This window comes from Pipistrellus kuhlii, unplaced genomic scaffold (assembly GCF_014108245.1).
Source record: "Pipistrellus kuhlii isolate mPipKuh1 unplaced genomic scaffold, mPipKuh1.p scaffold_m20_p_20, whole genome shotgun sequence".
NCBI classification, from domain to species: Eukaryota; Metazoa; Chordata; class Mammalia; order Chiroptera; family Vespertilionidae; genus Pipistrellus; species Pipistrellus kuhlii.
The window spans coordinates 10,864,053-10,889,527 of NW_023425516.1; the positions used below are offsets into that span (position 1 = coordinate 10,864,053).

At 60.2% G+C, this 25,475-nt stretch overlaps 1 protein-coding gene across 2 annotated transcripts in view; it reads left to right on the forward strand.

The window, feature by feature from the left end:
• Window positions 1–23,392, forward strand: part of KIRREL3 (kirre like nephrin family adhesion molecule 3) — a 440,789-nt gene extending 417,397 nt beyond the window's left edge. Inside the window, exons 8-17 of one of the 2 annotated variants that reach the window (XM_036449386.2) lie at window positions 2,611–2,759; window positions 3,925–4,052; window positions 4,845–4,971; window positions 9,416–9,516; window positions 12,007–12,205; window positions 13,622–13,657; window positions 17,137–17,244; window positions 19,040–19,149; window positions 21,114–21,200; window positions 22,110–23,392. In XM_036449386.2, coding sequence (XP_036305279.1) covers window positions 2,611–2,759; window positions 3,925–4,052; window positions 4,845–4,971; window positions 9,416–9,516; window positions 12,007–12,205; window positions 13,622–13,657; window positions 17,137–17,244; window positions 19,040–19,149; window positions 21,114–21,200; window positions 22,110–22,553 — 1,489 coding nt within the window. In that variant the 3' untranslated portion in view covers window positions 22,554–23,392. The remainder of the gene's footprint in view (window positions 1–2,610; window positions 2,760–3,924; window positions 4,053–4,844; window positions 4,972–9,415; window positions 9,517–12,006; window positions 12,206–13,621; window positions 13,658–17,136; window positions 17,245–19,039; window positions 19,150–21,113; window positions 21,201–22,109) is intronic. The other variant, XM_036449387.2, reaches the window with a different exon arrangement.
• Window positions 23,393–25,475: the final 2,083 nt, after the last annotated feature.

The following is a 25,475-nucleotide window of genomic DNA, read 5'->3' on the forward strand; positions in this document are numbered from 1 at the left end:
GTGTGGCTTAGCTGTGCACTGGGCTAGGGGATCCCTGGAGTCATGCAGCCCAGGAGGTCCAGGGGCCAGTCTGGAGCAAACTCCTGAGGCCTGGTCCCCCCTCTGGAAAGAGCAGAACCCCGGTGATGACGACGATGGTGACCAGGTGTAAGGGTACACACGAGGCGGGGTCATGACGCAGAGACGGCAAGAGAATGACCGCTAAAGGGGAAAGGGGGTTCCTTGCACTCTTCTTGCAACTTCCCCATACTTTCAAAGTGGTTGGTTTGTGGTTTGTTTGTTGTTGTTTTTTTTAATACTTTTTTGTACATTTTATTGACTTTTTTACATAGAGGAAGAGAGAGGGATAGAGAGTTAGAAACATCGATGAGACAGAATCATCGACCAGCTGCCTCTTGCACACCCCCTACTGGGGATGTGCCCGCAACCAAGGTACACGCCCTTGACCGGAATCGAACCTGGCACCTTTCAGTCTGCAGGCTGAGGCTCTACCCACTGAGCCAAACTGGTTTCGGCACAAAGTGGTTGTTTTTTAACTAAAAAGTTAACAAAGGAACAAGCAGGCGTACAGGTAGAGACCATGTGGGTTGCCCTGGGCTCTGGGCTGTCTGCCCCATCTCCATCCAACCCTGTGGGTCACAGTCAGGGGGAGCTGTCAGGTGGGCCTGGGGGTTCCCTGCAGGTGGGCACTTGTCCTTACCTGTCCCCTTCCCCATGGACTGGTTAGCCAAAGGTCCTGAGGATGCCTCAGGATGGATCCGGCTTCCTCAGCCTCCCCCCAGCGCACAGCGGCCTGGGTCCCGCCCCGACCCCCTCGCTCCAGCCCGGCGGGAGGAGTAGGGGTTGGACACAGATCCCCAGTCACGCGTCCCGTTTATCCCTCGATGCACCCGCCTCCGGCAGGGGCAGTGCCAATTAAGTCAGGTCATTAAATTAAAGTTGGAAACTGAAGTGACTCATGAATAACTCATAATGGTTTGTTGGGAAGCTCCTTAAGCTCTCGGGGAGCACGGATGGCTCCATTGTTAAAACGATAATTGTTATTTATTAATCGTGTTCTTAATAATTACCCGATATTAATTCGCAATAAGAACCACATGGTGCCAGCCTGGGGGATGGCGCTCTCCGGGCTTGGAGAGCTGGGCTGGGCAAGAGACAAATGTGGGGAAGGAAGCGCAGAGGACGGGCCTCTGTGGCCCCAGGATGGAGCTGGGAGCGAGAGGAAGTGGGGTGCAGGCAGGGCTGGCAGGGGTGCTATGGGCACAGGGGTTCGTGGTCACAGGCTGACAGTGGTGTGGGGGCCAAAGGACCCGTCAGCTCTGGGCTTGAACTTCAGGAGGAGCGAGCCGGAAGCTTTGTGATTTTTTAATTCATTTCTGTTGTTGTTCATCCTCACCCGAGGATATTTTTCCATTGATTTTTAGAGAGCGTAGAAGGGCGTGGGGAGAGACACAGAGAGAGAAACAGTGGTGTGGGAGAGACACGTGGATTGGTTGCCTCCTACACACACCCTGACCAGGCCCAGGGATCTAGCCTGCGACCAAGGTACATGCCCTTGACTGGAATCGAACCCGGGACCCTTCAGTCTGTGGGCTGACATTCTATCCACTGAGCCAAACCCAGCTAGGGAAGCTTTGTGATTTTAAAGTGAGTTTTGTCCTCCTTGGAGACTAGAGGGAGAGCCCCACGGGCGTACACGCACTCACACCCTCTGGGGACCTCAGCAGTGTCCCCCGGGACAGGGGCTGCCCGGTCCCTGGTCCACACAGTGCTCTGCAGTCCAGGGCCAGGACCCAGACAGCCCCGAGGCTCTTCGGTCCCCCTCTCGGCTGGCTCTGATTGGTCGGACCACTGGCTGATGAAGAAGCCGGCTCAACCTGCCTCCTGCCTCCCTGACAAACCAGAACAGATGGAGCCGAGGCCTCCGAGGAGCGAGACAAGGGAGGGAGGGTGGAAACTGCACAGAAAAAAGAGCGAGTGTCACCCCTGGGGATGGGGCGGGTGGGAGGGAGAGAGGGGCACTATGAGGGGACCAACTCTGGGGACAGGAGCCGGGACAGGAGAGCTGAGAGACCTGGCCGAGGGGAGGGGCGGTCGGGAGCCCTGCTCACCCCTCTCCCTCAGCTTCTCACCTTGCGTGGACCCTGACTTCCAGGAGCCTCATTTCTGTGTGTGGGTGTTGAGGAGGGTCATGCCTGCAGGTGTGGGCACACACCATGACACCTGGGCCTCTGAGGTCTCAGACTTCGCCTCCTCCTTCTTTTCCAATGTGGCCAGGACAGGGTCCCTGATAGGCTCAGAGCGGGTGGTCACGCTGTCTGAGGACTGACAGTGTGGTATCCATCGCCTAGTCAGCCAGACGGCTGACCGACTGGACAGCCAGACCTCCTCCCTCCAGAATAACCCACTCGGCCAGTGCCCCTGGCCACCTGCCTGGTGACCTTCAGACCGAAGCCACCCACCGCTCCCCGGCCTGGGAAGTTCCCCCGAAGGACCCACAGGGGCTGCCCCCTTGCCCCAGACCCGGCTCCCAGAGAACTGCCCCCCCCCCCGGCAGGAGGGGCACCCCAGCCACCTCGGCCACCACAGCCCCTGGGGCCTGCGTTGCAGGTGGGCCAAGCGCGGCCAGGTCATCAAGGAGGCGTCCGGCGAGGTGTACCGCACGGCCGTGGACTACACCTACTTCTCGGAGCCCGTCTCCTGCGAGGTGACCAACGCCCTGGGCAGCACCAACATCAGCCGCACTGTGGACGTCTACTGTGAGTGCCCGGCCTGGGGGCTCCCCTGGAGGTGCAGGCCCGGGGCTGGGGGGGGGGGTCTTTGCTCAGGGCCCAGGGACCGGTGCTGGCCCCTGGCACACAGCGTGCCATGCCTCGCCTCGCCTCGCCAGCTCACGGAGCTGTGCCCTGTGCAGAGTCTCCTCGTATGGTGGGAGGATGAGACCTGAGAGCAAGCTCTGAGCAAGTCACTGCCCGTCCCCCAAGCCTGCCCCTCCCGTTCAGGGCCCCACCCCCACCCCCGAGCTGGCCCTCCCCCACCAGGGGCCTGGCAGAGCCCGCCCAGACGATGGGCAGCTGGGTGCATCACAGCGATGACCATTCGCTCCTCCACGGCCCTTTCTAGCCTTAAAGCCCCTTCCCACACTTCCTCTGCACCTGACCCTTCCCCCGCATCCCCCTCCCTCGCCTCAGCCGAACACTGTGCTCCCTCCCACACCTGGGGGACTCATCTAGCTCCCGACCCCGCCCCAGATTTCATGCTCCCTCCCGGAAAGCCGCTCCCTGCACACCCTCTGTCCGGTGCCTGAAAGTTCATCGTCATTTTTGCTCCGGGCCAGGCTTGGTGGGCAGGAGGCTCAGGGGAAGGGGGTGCAGAGAGGGGCCTCTGCCTCCATGTTGCAGGGGTGTGGGCAGCACGTGGGCTCGAACAAGAGGCTGGGGGGCGCTGGGACCGAGGACAGCCCAAGAGCAGAGGTTGGGACGCCAGTGAGCCACCTGGCTGCTCCATGCCACAGCTCAGAGCCCCTGGCGGGGCCGGGAGGCTCAGGGAGCAGCCACTGGACTTGAGGGCAGGCCCATGAAGGTCTTTAGGCCCAAGGAGGAAGGCCCCTCCACCCGCACCTTGGGCTGGGGGCTTCCTGGGACCAGGACAGAGTGGGGGAAAGGGATGGGAGCTCCCTGAAGGCATATCCAGGCACAAGGGGCCGGAGCCTTTTTCCTTGGCTGATGCTGTCCCAGTCCAGATATGCGGGCCTCTCCCTTATCCCTGACCCAAGGCCCCAGGGCAGGGGACGGAAGTGTAAGGGCATGGGCTGGTGGCGCCCGCTGAGGCAGCCCAGGCACCGTATGGGGGAAGGGAGGCAGCCGCAAAGCGGTCCCCAGTGCCCCGGCCCACCGCGCCCCGTCTGTCCCTTACTGGCCACAGTCGGGCCCCGGATAACATCGGAGCCCCAGTCGCTGCTCGTGGACCTGGGCTCGGAGGCCATCTTCAGCTGCGCCTGGACCGGGAACCCCTCCCTGACCATCGTCTGGATGAAACGGGGCTCCGGCGTGGTGAGTCCACGGCTCAGACCCCGGGGGCCTCTGCCTGGGGTGGGGGACCCCGGTCCCAGGGGCTCTGCCTTCCAGGGCCCTGTCACTCTTATACCGGGGTGTCAGACTCCCCAGGTACCCACAGGGACCTCCTCGGCCCTCCACAGGAGCAGCCACTGTGGGTTTCCCGCCGTGACCCTGGGAAGAACAGCTGGGGGTCACCCACACCCTGGGAGTGAGAGGCACAGAGTTGTCACCCGTTAGCTTTTGGGTTCGCATTGCTCCCTCTGTGCCTCTGCTAAGACGGCGTGTTCCTCGGTGTACAAAGGAGCGTGTCTCCGGAGGACCGGCCAGAGCCGGCGGGAGGTGGGGAGGCAGAAGCCAGGATTCCCACTCGGAGCCAGCCTGTGCTTTCTTTTCTCCCCACCCCCACCCCCAAACCACACCCCAAAGCCATCCTGGAAGTGACTGGCAGAGGCAGGTCCGGGGGCCTGCAAAGGTCGGCTGTAGGGTCATTGCTCCGGCAGCCCCTCGGGGTACAGCGAGGGCGTCCCCCTCCTCCTCGCTCACTCCGCACCCCACCTCCAGGGCAGCCTCCCACCCTCTGTGGTATGCCCCCCCCCCCACCTGCAGGTGCTGCTCAGTAACCATGGGTCTCCCCCTTCCCCCCACTCCACCGCCGGCCCTGTTCTTACAGAGATGCCGGACACGTGTGGCTTTCTCCAGGCCTATCCGAGGACTCCCTGGTTCCAAAAGACAGAGAGCACCCGCCCTCCCCCACTCTCTGTGTCTGATGCTCCCCAATTCTCCTAGGTCCTGAGCAACGAGAAGACCCTGACCCTCAAAGCCGTCCGCCAGGAGGATGCTGGGAAGTACGTGTGCCGAGCCGTGGTGCCCCGGGTGGGGGCCGGGGAGCGAGAGGTGACCCTGACTGTCAATGGTAAGAACCCACACCCACACACTCCTGCCGGGGTGGGGGGTAGAGGGGAGGGAGAGGAGAGGGACCCACGGGACTGTCATCTGCTCTGGGCCTGCCATCACCCCCAACTATGGGTGCAGAGTCTGTGCTGGAGCCCAGACACCTCTCTCCTTCTTTCTCTCCTGAGGGTCTCGGCCCCGCAAGTGGTAGCCGACAAGCTTTGTCCTGGCCAGGAAAGAAGGGTCAGGGGTCACTAGGCAGCCAAAGCCATACCCATCCTTTACCTTGATCTCGGCCCTGGCGGGAATTCAGGGCGTGTCTCTGGGCTCCGGATTGGCCCCTTCCCATTGCAATAGAGCCACCCTGGACGAGACCAAGTGCTGGGGGCAGGGGGGAGTTGGGGGGGCAGGGAGGGGGTTCCCCACTAAGGGGCTGGGAGGTGCCTGGGTGCATATAAAAACCACTGCAGCAGGAGAGGGCTTTCACGCCTCCCCAGGACACAGCGGGAGGCACCGGGTGACTGCTACCTGCAGCCTGTAGGGTAAGGTGACCAGATCGTCCTGCTTTTGGCAGAACTGTCCAGATTTCTAACAATTTTTCCCCGCTTTCCGCGGCGTTTTAAAAAAGTCCCGATTTTTGGTAAGAATCTTTCCAATCTTTCCAAAAATCAGGACTTTTTTCAAACACCGCGGGACGTGGGAAAAACTGTTAGAAATCTGGACGATCTAGTCATCTTACTATAGAGGACGGGGCTGAGACCGGGCCTGGCTGGCCCACCACGGTGGTGGCACCAGGACAGAGATTCGGGGTCCCAGCTGTGAGGCAGCCGGGGCCGCGGCCAGGAACCCCAGGTGGTTTAGAGGGTGAGAAACACTAAGGCCGTCCCAGTGCCTCTTCCAAACTTCCCACCGCCAGGTTCCTGGTGTCCTGCTTCGGGTCTGTCATGCCCCAGGGGGCCCCCTGCAAACCTGCTCTCTCCCCCCCCCCCCCCCAAACTCCCCACCCCCATCTACCAGGGCTGAGCCGAATCCCAGGTGGCTTCATCTCCACTCAGGAAGCTGCATGGATGTGTCCGCTTTGCTATAATAGAAAACTAACCAGCTCGGTGCCCCCTTAGCCACCCTCCCCCCTAATGTCCCCATTAACCGCCCCCCTGCATCTGTTTCCTTTCCTCTCCATGACCCCCCGGATTATGGCAGCCACCCCCCCAGAACGGGGTTACCCACCCAGACCCCTGCTCGCTCCCGGGCCACCTGTGCCGGGCAGAGCCCTGCCTCGGGGCCCTCCCTGCCTTCCCCGTGTGCCCCTAGGATGCCACCAGCAAATGGGCACCGCAGGGCTAAAAATAACAGCATCTGGTGGCGCTTCCGTGTATCCATGGCAACAGGCGGCAGCCTCTTCCTGCCAGCAGCTCTGGGTCTGACACTCAGCTCAGGCGGTGCCAGGCCTTGGTCCAACCCCCAATGCCAGCCCTGGGAGGGCGCTGGGCAGTGCTGGCCCATGACTCGACCCTCTGACTCAGAGAGACCTCCGGGGGGTCCCCCAAGCCTGAAGCTTTGACAGGAGCCTCTTTGTTTCTGGGGGAACCGGGGTGACTCAAGGAGGGACTGACAACGCAGGGTCCCTTCAGACATTCGGGGATTCCCAGCAGAGATATGAAGGGGTTTCCTGGGGAGGTAACGCACATCTTGGGATGGGACACCCCAGCCTGGGCCTGGGCGTCTGCCCAGGAGTCCATCTGCTCCTTCCAGGGTCTGGCTTTCTTTCCCCCCCCCCCCCCCCTCCGGCCCCCATTCCCTCCTCCAGTCCTGCAGGAGTCCCCCTGGGTGGCCAAGAAGAGAATGCCCGAGGGGAGGGATGGGAGTGCAGCAAGCGAGCTGTTTGCTGCTGCTGAACAAGGGGCATCTCGCCAGGAGGAGGGGGTGGAGGAAGTGGCCAGCGAGAGGAGCCTGCCAGCCTCGGAGGCAGGGGCTCCTGCAGACCAGGGGGGAGGGGCGGTGCAGCCCCTGGCAAAGGGCCTGAACTGGGCGGGAGGATGGGGCTTTCTGAAGGGACCCAGAAGGATGGGGCTTTCTTCAGAACAAATCCCAGCCGCTGGCACCTCCAGCCTTTGCCCTCTGGGGGTCAGCGGGCACAGGTGCCAGCTGCTTCACTCACTCCGGGATCTCAGGGAGGGGAGGCGAGCTGTGGGACAGCTGCATGGCGACTCCCTCAACCCCATCCACCTTGATTCTGAGCTCCGGTTTCTTTTACAAAGCCCTTTAACAGACGCGTTTGCCAGATAGGCGTCCCTCATCCCTCCCCTGGCCCTCCCCCCCCCCCCCCCGCACCCCCCGGGATGCTTAGCTCCTGGGAGAAGGAGGGGAAGCGGTGTTCTGGTTTCATCGCTCCCATCCCAGCCGCGGCACAAAGCCCGGTGGAGTCCCCGGGCCGCCCGGCCCTCCTGCCTCTTCCCGGCAGGCGCTGAGGGCTTAGCCCACTCGTACAGCCAGCTGAGTGTGGAAGCCCTGTCTGGAGGGTCCCCCCACATCTGCCTTCCCCAGCTCCAAGCCATTTGCATCCTGAGCTCAGTAAGTCACCTGAGTGTCTCCCAGTCGCATTTTTCCCCCCTCGGCTGAGAGCTACTCATAGAAATGCAAATCCGGTTTAATTAAGGCGACTAATAAACAGCAATTACGTTGGCAGCGGGTTTTTGTTGTGTTCCCAGCATCGCATTACCTGTGCCGAGGTCCCTTTCTCCAGCTGCCTCCCTCGCTTCCTGCCACCCAAGCCCTGGCCTCTACCCAAAGGATTGGGAAGAGGGCACAGGGGCCACCACCCTCTTACCCCCCCGCTTCAGCTGCCCACCCAGCCAGGGAGTTGGCTGCAGACATGACCAGCTAGCTAGCCGCTCCCGGGTTGGCCAGGCCCGGCGGGCACCTGCCAGGAGACTGGGGGTAGATAAGAGGCAGACGAGACCAGAAGCACTGCTGGACTTCAGGTAGACTCGCTAGGCTGCCGGATGCAGCCAGGGAGACAGCAACTCCAAGACGGTGCCTTGTCACACGTGCACAAGCACACCTGCATGCACACACGTGCTCACACGTGGACACACACATGCACAAGCTGGGTGAGAAGGTGTAGGGATCAGCTTTGGAGCCAGGGTCTCACAGGGATCTCCTGAGACCTGTGTGAGAGGAAGGCCTTGTGCCTCTGCAGGGAGATTCCTTCAGAATCCTTCAACATCACACACCATTTCTCCCTCCGCCTCCCTGGAAGCTGGGCCCTGCCCAGGATACCCGGTTTGTTAGGCAAGCGCGCCCCCTACTGGAGACCTGAGGAAACGGCTTGCACTGGAACAGAGGGCGAAGGCGGAGGTGCCCACTCCGTTAGCACTGCTATACCCTTCCTCCTGGCAGCCCCCCACTTCCTTCTCAGGCTGACCACCTCCTGCACAAAGCGTTCCCGTTCCCTGTCCGCCAGCTAGAACCACACTCTCTCCTCTGAGCTGGCTGGCACTTCATCCGTTCGCTCCTGGGGTCCCAACATTCCCACCTCTTCCCACAGTCATTTCTGTTGTGGAGCAAAGGAGTGTGTCTCCCCTCCCTCCCCTCCCCCACCCCACCCCCCCTTCTCCCATCTGGTTGTTTTAGCTGGTGGAGTACTCGAATCCATTTGTGACAGATTAACAAGAGATAAGAACCTCATTTAATTGCATACATACATAAGGGAACTCCACATGTGTGAGAGAGGGACAGAGGGTTAAAAGGAGGTGAACATGGCACCCCGAGCTAAGGAGAAGGTAGGGCGGGCCACCTTGGGGCTGCAGGGGGAGGTCAGGGCAGGACGGTAAGAGCAGCAGATCCTCAGTCTGCCCTGCTGTGCACGTACCCTGAGTGGCTGGATGATGATGATCCCTGAACGCTTAATAATCTGGCCACTCAGTGTATATCCTAAAAGGCTAACTTGCAAATTGTCCCCTTGGCCAGGAGTTCGACCAGCAGGCAGGCTGGCCAACTGCCCATGGCCCATGTCCCCTCCTCCTGGTCAAGCTGGCCGGACCCTACCCATGCATGAATTCATGCACCGGGCCTCTAACACACACACACACACACACACACACACACACACACACACACAGTGGCCAGATTATTATGTGTTCAGAGATCATCATAATCTGGCCACTCAGTGTAGGTCAGAAATGCAAACTCGGACAATGTCTCATTATAGGGAAGGCCCCTCATGTAAATTCTTACCGGTAGTTCATGGGAGAAGGAAGTTCCTCTGGAGCCCACACTCCACAGAAGCACATGTAGGGGTGACTCACTCTGAACCCCTGCAATGTCTTCTGGGCCTTCTGACTCAGAAGCATCCGCTCATGGCCCCGTAAGAGGTTCCGTGACGGATGCTTGCACTTCACCTGGTTCGCACAAGCCTTCAGGACCTGCCCTTCCCGAACCCCTGACGCCATCTGTTTCCCCCACAGGCCCCCCCATCATCTCCAGCACCCAGACCCAGCACGCCCTCCACGGGGAAAAGGGCCAGATCAAGTGCTTCATCCGGAGCACACCGCCGCCAGACCGCATTGTGAGTGCTCAGGGTGGGGAGGGGGTCACAACAGCCCACAGCTGTGGGCGCCTGCCCGCCCGCCCGGGGAGTCAGCCACACCTGGGCGCCCTCTCCTCGGCCTGCCCGCCCAGCCCGCCGGGAAATCACTCCCCCATGCTCTCCTGGAGAGGCGTCAGGAGGATAAACGTCACGGGCAGGCAGTCTCCGCTTGCAGAGCAGGCTGTCCTGCCAGGTTCCGTGGGCAAGTGTGTTTCACACCTCCCTGCCCTGGAGCTGGGCGCTGGCATGGGTAGTTCTAACAGAAAGAATTCTGCATCCTGGGGGCAGGGGAGCAAGTGGGGGTGGCAAAGAGAGAGTGGGGGGAGCAGAGAGCAAGTGGAAGAACAGGGAAACAAGTGGGGGAGCAGGGAAATAAGTGGGGGAGCAGGAAGAAAAGAAAGATACATGATTTCTACACCTTCCTGGGTTTAAGGTCTTTGCCAAGTCCTACGCAGAGTGCAGTATATAGTGTCAAACCCCTCTCCAAGCCTCCAGAGTCCCCCTCTCGGCCTCTGTCATGGAGAATGGAAGCTGCCTCATTCGCCAAGTTTCCTCTCTGAAAACATCCTTGTTCCCCCATCACCCCCTTTCTCAGAGCCGAATCTCCACGCAGTGCAGCAGAGGCAGCCCCATCCACGCCTACCCCTCCGGGCACTGGCCGTGGTGACAGGGAGCCTTGTGCCCCTGCCCGCCTGAAGGGGTGGAAGCCCAGGCACATACCCAGGAGGGTGAACACTGAGCAACACTGGGGGAGGCGAGGCAGGGATTGTGGCTGGGAAGCCCAGGTTGAGGAGGGTCCTCCGGCCCAACTCCCAGGGGCAGTTGTACTTCTTGTGGTCCAGTAGTGCCAGGGAGGCTGGGGGCCCGTGCCCAGCTGGGGCGCTGAGGCGGCACCCACTCGGGGTGCCATCCCGTACAGGAGGTACTACTAGGGCGGTATTATTCTTACACACTCTCTCGGGCATTCCGTTAACTTGCTGAAAGACTCACACGAAGATTGCAAGAATTCACACATAGAACGAATACCTACGCCTCCCTGTTCCCAGCACCCTTTAAAAAAAAAAAAATATATATATATATATATATATATATATATATATATATATATATAATATTTTAGAGAGGAAGAGAAAAGGATAGAAAGTTAGAAACATCCATCATCGGCCTCCTGCACACTCCCCACTGGGCATGTGCCTACAACCAAGGTACATGCCCTCGACCGGAATCGAACCCCAGACCCTTGAGTCCACAGGCCGAGGCTCTATCCACTGAGCCAAACCAATTAGGGCCCTTTTTTTTTTTTTTTTTTTTTTTAATTATAAGCACAACACACACCCACTGTCGCCAATCCCCTTCACTCTTGCACATACTCAGTCTTCTTCTGTGTAGAGTCTAACTCCAGCCAGAGGTGGGTTCTGGCCCCAGGGGATGTGTGTTGTCTCCTGGACACACTGTGGGTGTCACACTGGAGAGTGCTGCTGGCTCTGACAGGAGGCAGGAAGCTGCTGCACATCCCACAAGGCCTGAGCAGCTGCTGCGCTCCCAGGCCCCCCTCGGAGCACGGTCCTACCTGCAGGACCACATTCTCAGGAACCTGAGCAAACAGGGCGTGAAACAGCTCAGGGGAAATTCTGCCATCACCCCTAGAAACCTGGCTAGATTCAGGTGGTCACAGCTCTCAGGACATAGTTATGTCCAGACCTGACACGAAGGTAACTAAACCAGCCCTGGCCAGTTCCTCTCAGCGGTGAGAGCACCGGCCCCCCACCCCCACACCCCCACCCTCCGGTCCAAAGGGCCGTGTGTTCGAATCCCAGTCCAGGGCACGTACCTTGGTTGCAGGCTGAATCCCATACGTGCCCGAGCAGCCAATTGATGAGTCAGTCTCTCTCACGTCAATATTTCCCCCTCCCTCACACTCCCTCCCATCTACGTTCTCTAAAAAGAAATCAATGGGGGGAAAAATATCCTTGGGTGAGGGTTAAAAAAAAATAAAGTAACAAAACTAGAGTCAACCTCTCTGGGCTGGGCCTCTGCCTCCAGCAGCCAGGGGGCAGTGCCAGGCTGGTGGGAGCATCAGGGAGAACTGGCACAGGCCAGTCCAGGGGGCTCTTGTCACTGCCCATACTCTCTCACTGGCCTGGAGAGGGGTGCAGGGCCGATGCTGAGGTGGCCCAGCTCTATGTGTGCATGTACATGTGTGCATGTACGTGTGTGTGTGTGTGTGTGTGTGTGTGTACACCCGTTGACCCTGTGTGGGATAGGGTGGGGCACCATGCACATGTACTGTGGAGTATGTTGTGTGTGTCTGGTGCATGCACCTCTGCTGTGCGTGTACATGTATGTATGTGTGCCAGGGCTGGTGACAGTGGGCATGCCCGTGAGCCTGGCAAGGCCAGCCCTGCAGTTCGAGCTCCCCACACGGGAGGCCCAGGCGGGGCCCCCTCCTGACTCTGGCGCCCCGGGCAGGCCTGGTCGTGGAAGGAGAACGTGCTGGAGTCGGGGACATCGGGGCGCTACACGGTGGAGACGGTCAGCACGGAGGAGGGCGTCATCTCCACGCTGACCATCAGCAACATCGTGCGGGCCGACTTCCAGACCATCTACAACTGCACCGCCTGGAACAGCTTCGGCTCCGACACCGAGATCATCCGGCTCAAGGAGCAAGGTGGGCCGGGGACCCGCCCGCCCCGGGCAGGGCCAGGCCAGGCCTCCCAGGCCCTGGGGACACAGAAGGCCTACTGAGGCTACGGGTCAGTGGGTAGTACACAGGACAGGACACAGTGTTCCTCTCACCGGCCCTGCAGCCTTGGGAGGGGTAGGACACCTGAGGGGTAGGAAGCTGCCCAGGGAGGTGGCCCGTCAGGGTGAGGTTTCAGGGAAAGGGACCCCAGAGCCAGCCACATTCATGGCCATGCTGAGCCGCCAGCACCTTCTAAAGGCCCCGCTGGCCAGCGCTCAGCATTTACCTGGTCTGACATCCTGTGTGATCCACTGGAGGGGGCAGCCTGCATCCCTGGGCGGGACACGGGGAGACCCCAGGGTGGATGTGCGGTTGAGGAACCTGGCCTAGCCAGGTAGCACGACAAGCCAGGCCAGACACCCCAAAGTCCCCCAGAGGCACCCAAGCTGAGCGAAAGGGAGGCGACGGAGCTTCCCTAACCACTGGGTGGGGGAGCCCAGACCCTCTGCAGTTCCCCTGGGGCATGGGAGACGCCTGGACCAAGGGCTAAGCAGGAGGCAGCCAGGGGGCTGTTCTGGGCAGAAGGGCTCAGAGGGAGGAGGCAGGGGAGGTGAGGAGGAGGAGGAGGAGGAGAAAGAAGAAGAGGAAGAGGAGGAGGAAGAGGAGAAGGAGGGAGGGAGTAAGTTCACTGTGACCCCGGGTGCAGACTGCCTAGCCCCTGGTCATGAACTCCATTCTCTGCTCCAAGGCCTCACGTGGGGGGAGGGTGCCCAGAGAGGGGTCCGGAGGCGCTCAGCGCAGCCGCGGCACACGGGGTCCTGAATGGGCTGCAGACCTTGCCCCTCTGTCAGGGCCATCCAGGGGGCCTCAGCCCTGGCTCTCTCTGACCCCTCCAAGATTAAGTCTCCCCTTCCCCCAAAGGCTGTCAGGCCCTGGCAAAGGCTCTGGGCCAAGCAGGTGGTTCCCGCTGGGCCCTGGGGCCCCAGGACCCTGTGGGTCCCAGCGCCTCCCCACACCGCTCCCCTCACCGGTGCTGCTTCGCATCATGCTTTGCACATACTTTGCATAACATCATCCACACGTCATCCCGAACCTCCAGTGCCTGCTGCTTCCCCTCCATGCCTTCCCCTCGGTGCCCCCACCCCCCATGCTCCCCCTCACCCCCTTCTCAGACCCCCCACTCCCCCCACCCCACTCAGCCTTGACTTCTCTCTCTGGCCCCTTCCCCTCGAGTCTCTAAGTCTCTCTGAGTTCAGCTGGGTCTACTGGGGAGTCCCGAGGGCATGATTGAGGAGGGAGCCCCCTCACCCCAGACCCCTGCAGGTGGCGGCCCTCCCCCCAGTCCCACCCCACCTGCCCAGCCAGGCCCTGGCTGTGGACGCTTGCTTTATTTCCAAACAGGTTCGGAAATGAAGTCGGGAGCCGGGCTGGAAGCAGGTACGGAAGGAGACACGAGAGCTCCCTGGGTCGGGGGAAAGGGTCCTCAGGGCTAGCGGGGGAGGGACCCCAAAGGGAGTAGGGAAGCCTGTGCTGGCGACTAACTTCTCCGCCCTCCCCCGTCTCCAGGGGTCAGTGCAATGGGAGCAGCAGGGAGAGGGGTTCCCAGCCACACGGGTCAAGGAACCCCAGACGCCAGCCTCCTAGTCCACGGCCCCCAGAGCCACAGTCTGCTTGCTGCAGGGCCCAGGCACCTGTGCCCTCTGCTCTGTTCCTCCCGTCCCTTCCCTTCCAAAGCCCTGGCTCCTGCCCTGTGGGGCAGCTCCCTCTCTCTCCATCTCCTCCTGCCCTTCCAGCTTCTCACATCATCACCAGCTCAGCAGGGGCCTCCGGGGGCCGGGGCCTCCAGCCTGCTGTGGCCTGCGCCATCCATGCTAATCCATGCTTGCTCGTGGCTGCCTGCTCCCACACCTGCCATTCCCCGGGGCGCTGTCCCACCACAAGGCACCTCCTTCCACCCAGGCACCTGGCCCCAGAGTGGCTGCCAGGGTCCCTGGGTTGAGCTGCTCTGTCTTGGGCCCCACAGGAAATGCCCCCCGCCCCCTGCCCCGCCCCAAGCAGAAACCCAGCAAAGAGGATCAGGGCATTGCAAACCTGATCCCCCACCATGCTGGCCCAGAAGGAGCTGGGGCTGGTCAGTTCCTTCAGCCCACGTCAGTGGGGCACAGGCCAGCTCAGGACCAAGTCATCAGCCTCTTGCTGTCGCCCCACAAGCCCCTCCGAGCCCCTCCTGGTGCTGGCCATGGTGTCTCCTGCCGTTTCTATCCCATATGCCTCTGCCCAACTCACCCAGAGGTCCCTGCCCCCTCCCGGCTGGGACTCGCCTCCTCAGAGGAAGAGGAGGCTGAATGGGAGAACAGCTCCTCCCTCCAGTCCCTCTCTGGGGAACATGGGAGGGGTGCTGTGTCCAGGAAAGGACAACCAGCTCAGTAGGCAGAGGCCAGACTGCAGGAGGCCAGACAGAGGAATGCCACCCACCCCACCCTCCAGCCCCCTTGCTGGCCTCCATCAGGCCCTCTCTGCCCCTGCCCTCCTGCTCCAGATAAGATGGTGCCTTCCAGCTGCAAACAGCTGGGGGACAGGTGGCTCACAGGATGCCAGAGGCAGAATGGGCTTCCCTGGATCTCTGGTTTCACAGCTGGGCTCTGAGCTCCGCTGAGACAAGACCAAGGCATTCCAAGGAAACTGGCTAGGTGTCCTAGGAGGGCCCAGATCAAAGCCCAAATCAATCAAATGCAGAAGCACAGAGCCAACGGGCTCCCAAAGCCCTTTCCCTCTCCTGATGGAGTGGAAACGAGACGGAAATCCTCCGTTTGTCAGAGCAAGGTCACCGAGGCCAAGTCCTTCGCTCCTGACTGTGGAAACCTCCCCCAAGCACCTGCACTGTCCATCCCTGAGTGTTTGCCCCACCCTCCTCCGCCCACCCTCCCTGCCCCTCCCACAGCGGCCCAGCCACCAGCAGGCCGGTCACAAGGAGCTGGTGTGGTGAGTCCTGGCCTGGAAGGATGCACTGGTATAACCACCACCACCACCTCCAACCACAGCACCTTCTCTAGCACCTTCTCCAGCCAGGAGGCAGGGAACAGCCGCCTCCCCCAAGCAGCATCTCCAAGGGCCAGAGTTGCAGTTTTCTTTTTCTTTTTTTAAATACATTTTTATTGATTTCAGAGAGGGAAGGGAGAGGGAGAGAGAGATAGAAACATCACTGATGATAGAGAACCATTGGTCGGCTATATGCCTCAGCACGCCCCCCACCCCCACTGGAGATCGAGTCCTCAACCCTGGGCATGCGCCCTGACCGGGAATCAAACCCTGACCTCCTGGTTCATAGGTCAACACTCAACCACGAGCCACGCCAGCCAGGCTGTTGTTCTCTTTAAATAAACTAACAACGAGGGGCTAACCCACAGCCCGAGACAAACAGCTAGCTGTCCCGATCATCCACATTGAGAACATGGCATGGACTGGAGGGAGGCAGCACTCACGCTACGAGGAAACGTCCTCCCTTTGCGATCTGGATCTGGGACAGTCCTCCTTCCCGTAGGGAAATGGGCCAGAGGCTGAATAGGGCCGGGGGGGGGGGGGGGCCAGCTCAGCTCCGAGGCCTTCCGCTGCATTCCCTCCCCTGAACCTCATAGCACAGCCCTGCGTGGGCGGGGTCACCATCCCACCTCACAGGTGAGAGAGGTTAAGCAAGTCGCTCAGAAGTAATGGCGTCTGGGCTGTGCAGAGCATGGGAGACTTGGCGGCAGCTGTGTGATAACAGTGGACAGAGCTGGGCAGGATCGGAGTGGGGCAGAGTGGGGGGTTGGGGCGGGGCGGGGGGGTGGACAAGGGGAGACCCAGATTTGCCCCGGCCCCATGGATGCTGAGTGCCCTTGACCAACTGTCTTTCACTGACTTCTCTGGGCCTCAATGTCTCCATCTGAGAGAGGTGGACTCCGTGGGCCTTCGGGTCTCCGGACACCTGCAGTCTCTAGTTCTATTCCCCATGGACTATTCTGGGCCCCAAATCGTGTGCTTGGGCCCCCTATACAGCCACAGAAAGGCCAAGGTTATCTGGAAGAGCATCCTGAAAACCCCTGCCCCAACACCACCTTCCCTTATCCTCATCTCTGCGGGGCTGGGGCAGGCACAGGCCACAGAGACTCAGCGGGGACAGCCTCGTAACAGAGACCAGTTGCCTCGCTGCAGTCTGGGCCCTTGAGAAAGCTTGCCAGGATGCCCAGAGGACTGGCCTAGGAGAGGAAGGAGCAGGACTTGGGGGCGGGGCGGGGGGCAAGGAAAAGGGGCCCTTCTCCTTAAAGAGGAGAGGGCCGTGACCCTGCTCTCCTGGCCCTGAAGACGGGCCTCTGACACCTGCAACTGCAGATGCCCAGCAGGCCCCTAGGGGGCGCTGCTCCAACCTGAGCACTAATTCTAAAGGCTGGCTCTCTGAGCCCAGCCTCTTGCACCTGGGAAACGGACGAGAAGGAAAATGCAAACCGAACGGACAAGGGCAGTGACCACAGTCATTTTCCAAAGACAAGCGAGGGCTCACCATTCTCCAGCCACTGCGTGACAGCCCGGCTTAACCCCTGGAGACCTAACCATGCCAGTCTTGCCTCTCACCTCCCCCTGTCCCCTTCCTGTCCCCTCCTCGGCCCCCCTCCTATGTCTGCTTGCCTCCCTCTCCCAGCACCACGGCTCCCCTGTCTCCCTCCTGCCCTCTCCCCATCCCCATGTCCCACCTGAGCTGCCCCGGTGGACTCTACCTGGGCCTGCCCGGCGCCCCCTACAGGCACTTCCCGGAAGGGCCCTGTGCAGGGCGCTCCAGCCCCGCTTGGCAGAGGCTGCACCCACCCAAGGGAACTGGGTGAGGCCTGAGGGAGCGTGGGCTGTGGGATCCCTGGTCAGCTGTGCCTGCTTCTCTCCCGCAGAGTCCGTGCCGATGGCCGTCATCATCGGGGTGGCCGTGGGAGCCGGCGTGGCCTTCCTCGTGCTCATGGCAACCATCGTGGCCTTCTGCTGTGCCCGCTCCCAGAGAAGTACGGGGGCTGGGGGGAGGGGGGAACCCGGAATCTGGGTGAGGGGGACAAAGAGAAAGCCATGCGTAGGTCGCCCCAAGAGCAAGGGAGCAGGAGGCTCCTTAGTGGTGCTGGGAACTGCGGGCAGGGATGGGGCGTGGGCATCTCCATGGGAGCGGTGCTTTGCAGGCATCGGGCACATAGTGGGCACGTCTCCGAGGGGGCTGCACTGCACTAACCCTCCCCTTACAGGGCAGTCGGCCAGTGTAGCCAGAGAGAACGCTAGCAATCCCACCTTCCGAGGCCAGCGAGTCCAACCTGAAAAGCTACTGGTCACCCACACAGGAAAAGCAAAAAGGAATCCCTCAGTGCAGACTTTTACGGGCCTGCCTTCCAATCAAATCTTCCTTGGAGATCATGTGCAAGTTCCCATCCCGGACACACACAGGCGTGTCCAATGGGACGGCAGCGCAGAGGTGGAGACAGCGCAGGCACAGTCCTCCGGCCCTGCTTCCTCTATCTGGGAGCGTAGGCGGGGCCACAACGACCCCAGCCTCAGTTTCCCTGGGGGGGTGACAGTCAGGGGGTGGGGGACATGACTGGTGTGGCCCCATGCAGCTCTCACACGGTGCCATGAGCACAAGGCGGGCGTGAGTCATTATAGGAAGCCTGCCCGCTCCGCCCCGAGGCAGCCTTCGCTGTGGGAGAGAGCTGGTGCCCCCCTCACGTCCCCTCCCCTCCAAGCTCAGCCGCCTGGACGCCCCCAGTGGTGCGGTCTCGGGACCTCCCTCACCACTCTCTCCGAGGAAACTCTAGGGCAGCAGATGGGAGCCAGAATTTTCTAACAAGGTGCCAACCCACGGAAAATCGGCTGCCCCCTCTAGAATGTGCCCGCTCTCCGTCCTGAAAGCACTGACTCAGGAGCGGGCCCACCGCACGGCAGGGAGATCGCTGCTCCGAGCGGGAGGTTGACCAGTAGGTCCTTCCTAACAGTCAGGCGTGTGATGCTCTGATGGGGGAGCTCAGAGCCTGCTATGGGGGTCAGAGAAGACCCCCAAGAAGAGGGGAAACTTCAGTAGCAGGAAAGGGCCTGGCGCTGTGTGGTGGACAAAGGGGCGAGGACAGCCTCATAAACCCCAGAAATTGCAGTGACGGGCGGAGGTGCGTGCAACCCAGAACTTACAGGGCAGAGCTCTTAGGCTAAGGGGACCAGACGTCCCGCTTTTGGCGGGACAGTCCCGATTTTTAACAATTTGTCCCACGTCCCACAGCATTTTAAAAAAAAAAAAGTCCAAAAGAGCCGAAACGGGTTTGGCTCAGTGGATAGAGCGTCGGCCTGCGGACTCAAGGGTCCCAGTTTCGATTCCAGCCAAAGCCATGTACCTTGGTTGCGGGCACATCCCCAGTAGGGGGTGTGCAGGAGGCAGCTGGTCAATGTTTCTCATCGACGTTTCTAACTCTCTATCCCTCTCTCTTCCTCTCTGTAAAAAAATCAATAAAATAAAAAATAAATAAATAAAAAGTCCAAAAGATTTAAAAGAATCTTTCCAAACATTGGGACTTTTTTAAAACGCCGCAGGACAAATTGTTCAAAATCGGAACTGTCCCTCCAAAAGCGGGATGTCTGGTCCCCTTATTAGGCCCAGAGCCCTCAGCTCATCTAGACAGGTAGGACATGGTGAAGCCGCGGGGATCCGGGGCTGGAGGGTGAACTCCGGGGGCCATGGGAGTGTGGGAGGGGCTGGCCATCTCAGGCCCGGATGCCCGGGGATGCAGACGGAACCTTGTCATCGCCGCGTTCCTGTTCCGTGTCCAGATCTCAAAGGCGTGGTGTCGGCCAAGAACGACATCCGAGTGGAGATCGTCCACAAGGAGCCCGCCTCAGGCAGGGAGGGCGAGGAGCACCCCACCATCAAGCAGCTGATGGTGAGAATGCTGTCCTACCCCCCCCCCCCGCCCCTGCCCTCCCCAACCTCTGTGCCCCCAAAGTCCTGGAGGGCAAGCCCACCACCCCCCTGCCCCCGGAGGTGCTTCATGAAGCAGCGCATCCATCACGACATGCCCTTCCCTCCCGCTCCCATAACAGGCCGGGCGCCTGCTCTCGGCCCTCAGAGAATGGCCCTGCGTCTGCTCTGGGTTCTAAAGACTCCGGAACATCTCAGGGGCAGCCCCGGCTTGCGCAACACCTGCCCCTTGGGTCGGGAGAGAAGTCATGCCTACACAGCCACAGGATGTTGCCATAGGACTTATATTTCTACACCAGTGTTTCCCAAAGTGTGGTGCGCGTACCCCCAGGGGTACGGGAAGAGTTTGGTGGGGGTACGCGTTGCACCGGAGTTTGGTGGGGATATGCACTGCACCGTGCCTAGCTGCGGCCTAATTTTACGTTCTCATGAGTACGAGGGGCACTCAGCGTTACGAAAACTATAGAAGGGGTACACGTATATCAAAAGTTTGGGAAACACTGTTCTACACACCTACCCCCACAGATATCACAGATAGTCAGTATATGCCCCATGTCCCAATAACCACCTCCCTCCCCCTCAAAAAAAAAAAAAAAAAAAAAAAGTCTGCAAGAGGCATAGTTTCCTCTTCCGGAAACTGACTTGCATACCGTAAGCAAATCAGAACTTCTCCAGCTAGCCCCCGCCTGCTCCTCCTCCCAGCTGCGCACACAAACCTGAAAACACGGCCAGGAAACCCTCACGGTGGTACGCTCTGTGCCTCAGTCTCCACATCTGGGAAATGGGCGTGAAAGTCAGAGTCCACGGGGCCATGCTGAGGGCTCGGGGGCAAACCTCCCAGAGCCTGCGGAGCACAGCGAGCTCTCCAGAGATGTCGGCTGCTTTTGAGGTCATTCGGGTTAATTAACGCACCCACTGTGTGCTGCCTGTGCTCTGTTTTTCACCTTCGGTGTAAAGATGACTTTAGTTCTCGGAGATTCAGTGCGATGCCACTGCATTCAATCCTCCGGCACCAACGTAACGTTGGTAACAGCCCTACTCTATCAGGCACTGGCAAACCAAGGAATTAATCAAAAACATTAAGTAGGATTCCGCCTCCAAAGCACTTGGGTCCATGACCGCCATACCGAAGGCGCCGTGCCAGGTGTGTGGAGGGCGGAACGAGAAACGGGAAGTGATCCTTCTCTTCAGCATTTTGGTGTCGGTTAAGGAAGAACACTCAGTACATCTGAGTCATTGCTGTGTGGCCCACGGTCACCGTGATTGACTGCCACTCCTTCCGAACGCCTTCCCTGAGCCTGGCCCTGAGGATTCCCGGCTCTGCTGGGGCCCCGACCCCTGCCCACTGGTTGAAGTTCTGCAATGATTGTTTTTATTGCTTTTTTTCAGAGAGAGAGGAAGGGAGAGGGATAGAGAGAGAGAAACATTAATGATGAGAGAGAATCATGGATTGGCTGCCTCCTGCACATCCCTCCTGGGGATCCAGCTCACAAATCGGGCATGTGCCCTGACCGGGAATCGAACCGGTGACTTCCTGGTTCATGGATCGACGCTGAGCTACACCGGCTGGGCGAGGTTCCGTAATTATTTACCTACAGATCCATCATCCTGATGAGAACACCTGTATCTTAAACTCTGGGTACATGCCCCTTAGCACAATGCTTGTCCTGAAAATTCGGTAAACGCTCAATGAATTGAATTGAACCAGCCAAGTGAGAACTCTGTAGGGAAGTAAGCTCAGTCTCAGAGACCTGCCCCTCACGCACCCTGCCCACTCCCTCCCCCCCCCCACTCCTGAGTCCTCTGCCTACCTCCTGTGGGCCGGGCAGTGGGAGGCAGAGACGAGTTGGCCTCTCGTCTCTTCCTTGGGGCGAGGGGACACTTGGCCCCGCTCCTGCCAGCTGAGCAGCCATCTTTGGGTTGCAGATGGACCGGGGAGAGTTCCAACAAGACTCCGTCCTCAAGCAGCTGGAGGTCCTCAAAGAGGAGGAGAAGGAGTTCCAGAACCTGAAGGTAGGCGTGGCCCAGAGCTGAGTGACTGGGTGTCGCCTGGCCTTCAGCGCCGAGGGCCCCAGCCCCTGTCCAGAAAGACAACGGCAGCACATAGAAGAGCGAGGCAGTGGTCACCTTGGGGACAGGTGCCTCTGCTCTCCCTAAGGTGGGGGCACCCCCCCAATGCCCATGAGCACCTGCTGTCTCAGCCCCACACTAAGGAGGCAACGAGTTCAGGTTGAAGTCCCACCACCGTTCTCTCCCACGGCCTTTTCACAGATGCATCTGAAAACTAAGTATCCGTGTTCTGGACAAAAAGCAAAAAAAAGCCCACAAAGTCTGGTTCTCAAAGAACCTTGCATTGTGCTGACATAACTAAAGGTGCCCCGCACCCACCCTGCAGCGCCCTCCCTCCCTCTGGGCTGCCACCCGAACACCTGGCAGCCCTCTCTTCTCCAGGGTACCCCTTCCAGACCCCCTCCCCACCTTTCTCCTCTGCTGTCTTCCCCCGTCCCATCTGTCCACACCCCATCCTGGGACATGGAACTGCCCCAGCACCCCAGCGCCCTCTGCTGCCCAAAGCCAGGCATGGCCTGGCCACAGGACCAGCTCTCACACACTGGTTGGTAGCCTGCCCTCCCCCACCCCCCCCCCCACCCCCAATTTGTTTGGTGTTTCTCATGTCCATACTCTTGCAGTTCTGTCCCTGGACTGATCCTCTGAACTCTGAGGTGGGACCGGCCCCATCAGAGACTGGTGTCCTGGGAGGTGGGGGAGGGGGGGATGCGAGCACCTCACTTGGGAGCACCTCACTTCCTCAGCCAGTGAGAATCCAGGGTCCCGGGTAAGGAAGGCCGGCTCAGCCTAAGAAGCTCAACCCAGCCTGCCCGCCCCTGACACTGCTCCCCTCTGCTCTGCCCCCCACCCCAGGACCCCACCAACGGCTACTACAGCGTCAACACCTTCAAGGAGCACCACTCCACGCCCACCATCTCGCTGTCCAGCTGCCAGCCGGACCTGCGCCCCGCGGGCAAGCAGCGCGTGCCCACGGGCATGTCCTTCACCAACATCTACAGCACCCTGAGCGGCCAGGCCCGCCTCTATGACTACAGCCAGAGGTTCGTGCTGGGCATGGGCAGCTCGTCCATCGAGCTCTGCGAGCGCGAGTTCCAGCGGGGCTCCCTCAGCGACAGCAGCTCCTTCCTGGACACGCAGTGCGACAGCAGCGTCAGCAGCAGCGGCAAGCAGGACGGCTACGTGCAGTTCGACAAGGCCAGCAAGGCCTCGGCCTCCTCCTCCCACCACTCCCAGTCCTCCTCGCAGAACTCCGACCCCAGCCGGCCCCTGCAGCGGCGGATGCAGACTCACGTCTGAGGATCGCAGTCCAGCCAGCGCGGGCAGGGAGGAGGGGGGAGGGAGGAAGGGTGGAATTGGGGTCACCGCGCATCCTGGCTCTCCAGATTACACGGGGACTTTGCAGGGGACACCAGAACCGGCAGCCTCCAGGACAGCTCCAGTGCCTCTGCCACCTCACCACCCTCCTGCGAAGCCCCAATCAAGCACAAATCTGGGTCCCCAGCAGCCTCGGCAGAGGCGTGAGAGACGGGGGTGCCAGGGGAGGCAGGAGGATGCAGCTGAGCCCCGTGCTCCCTGCAGGACGCTGGTTGGTCCTCAGCCCTTTCCTGGAGGCCCCTCCCTAGCGCTCCTCCCACAGGCACTAGAGGCAGCTAGAACTTTGCTTTGATGAAAACTGCCGATCACTCTCCAGTCTCCCCGTGAGCTCTGCCCCTTGCTGCCCAAAAGCTCTCTCCACTACACCTGTGCCCCTGTACAATGCCAAGGAGAAGAGGAGGCGGAAGGCTTGCCCCGGACACGGAGCTGCCCCGGCGCCCCAGCGCCCTCTGCTGCCCAGAGCCAGGCATGGCCTGGCCACAGGACCAGCTCTCACACACTGGCTGGCAGCCTGCCCCCACCCCCAATTTGTTCCGTGTTTCTCATGTCCATGCTCTTGCAGTTCTGTCCCTGGACTGATGCCTCTGAACTCTGAGGCGGGACCGGCCCCATCAGAGACTGGTGTCCTGGGAGGTGGGGGTGGGGGGGATGCGAGCACCTCACCTGGGGAGCACCTCACCTGACACGCCTCTTCCCTCCCAGGCTGTGAGCCTCACCCCCTCCCACCCGCCATGCTTTGCATCGTCCCCTCTCCTCTCCCGCCTCATCTGAGTTCTACAAGGGGGTGCAAGTGCTTCTCTGGTCACGGGACGGTGTTTCCCAGGAGAGGTAGGCTTGAGGGGAATGGAGGCCAGGGCTTTAGGATAACAAGACGGACTTTCTCGGCCAGTGAGACTCCAGGGCCCCGGATCCACACCAGGAGCAGTGGCCCTGTCTTCAGGGAGACAGACTCTGTGGACTAGAGAGAAACCGCATCGGCGCCTCCCCGCTCCTGCTCAGCACCCGAGAATAAATGTTAGGGTTGTTCCTCCCGCACATTCGTTCCTCCCTTTTGTTCCCGCACGGCCACGCCACGGGAGGAACCCAGCGCCCTGGGGCCCACGGCCCTTGGCCCTCGTTTGATTCGACTTTCCTAGACAATGAAGGCAGCCCGTTGCGCTGGTTGTGGTGGCAGCCCAGAGCTCCCAACCAGGAGGGGTGCAAAAGCAGGACTCACCAAGCACCCAGCTCATGCCATGTCCAGCTCAGGGGCCACGTGGCCCTGCTGGGGCCAGGAGGGTCACTGGAGCTCTTTCCGAAGCATTCTGCAAAGGGAAGTGGCCTTCTTTCAGGGGTTCAGGGGAGGAGGCCCTCTTCAGAGAATCAATGGCATCAAAAACCACAACCCCCCAAGACTCAAACCACGCCCCAAGGGTGGGTGGCCTTGCTTGGGTGGGAGGCTTGCTGTCGTGACAGAGAGGGGAAGGGGTGGGCGCACAGAGGCAAGTTGTAGAGGGCTCATTAGGAGAGCAGGAGTCCAATGGAACTTTGGAGACCCCAAAGGGTCCCTAAGGTTGGAGTTCCCCGTACATTTTAGACCCTTCTCCAACTCCCCCGTAGTCCTGACCATCATGGGAACCTCCACCACAAAGGTCTGTGTTTCTTCCCACACACCGAGTCCTCGGATGGCCCCAACCCCCAGGTTTGCCCGCTGCCCTCTTAGCACCTCCACCCGGGAGGATGTGCCAGTTTCCACACGTTTCCTGTCAGCGCAGAGCTCCCAGGGCCCCAGATGGAATCCTTTGCAGCCCCCAAGCCCGAGGGAGAAGAAACGGATGAGAAGTAGAAGCATACACCCCAGTCCCGTATCCTGCTTCTCGTACCATTCTGGCCCCGCCCAGATGCCGGGGCATTGGCCCCTGTGCACCCTAGGTTAATCTTGGTGAGACTTCTCCTTTCCATGTATGTGCTGCCTTTGCCAAAAGGGAACAAGAGCCCCGGACCAGATGCAAAAAGCGTTGGTGTGCCAGAATAAGGAAGGGTGACTTCCGAGGGTTCGCCCATTCATTGGTCTGATCTTCCCCGCCCTGGACATGGGTGGGAAGTCTGCCTCCTAACCCCCACCACAGCCTTCCTTGCCCCTTGCCCTATGCCCCTCCCACACACACACACAAACACACACACCCATACAGAGCTTTCATAACGGGGTGAAGGCATCCATTCTTTCCGGAAACCCAAGATTATGACTCAGAATCGCCAGAAGCACAAGGAAGAAAGCTGGTCTCCCGTCCCCCGGCAGGCACTCCCCAAGGAAGAAGGTGGACTGTCGCGGGAGGGAACAGAGTCCAGACTCTGCCAGCCCGTGCCCAACGCACTGAGTCCCTCCAACGCACAAACACAGCAAAGGCTGCCGAAGGGACGGGAGGTTAGGGGCAAGGCCTTGGCGAAAACTGTGCGTGTGTGTGTGTGTGTGTGTGTGTGTGTGTGTGTGTGGCAGGGAGCAGGGGAAAATGAGCAGCATCCGGGCTTCTGGAATGTTGAGGCATTGGGAAGGGCATCCCTCCATTGTCTCCAACCCTACGTACTTCTCCCACGGGAGCGAGCATGCAAAAAAGCTGGTAAAGGAAGCTCCTTGCCGAGACGGGTTTGGCTCAGTGGATATAGCGCCGGCCTGCGGACTGAAAGGTCCCAGGTTCGATTCTGGATGCGGGCACATCCCCAGTAGAGGGTGTGCAGGAGGCAGCTGATCGATGATTCTCTCTCATCGATGTTTCTAACTCTCTATCCCTCTCTCTTCCTCTCTGTAAAAAATCAATAAAATATATTTAAAAAAAAAAAAAAACTTTAAAGCCATGGGTAGCCCTG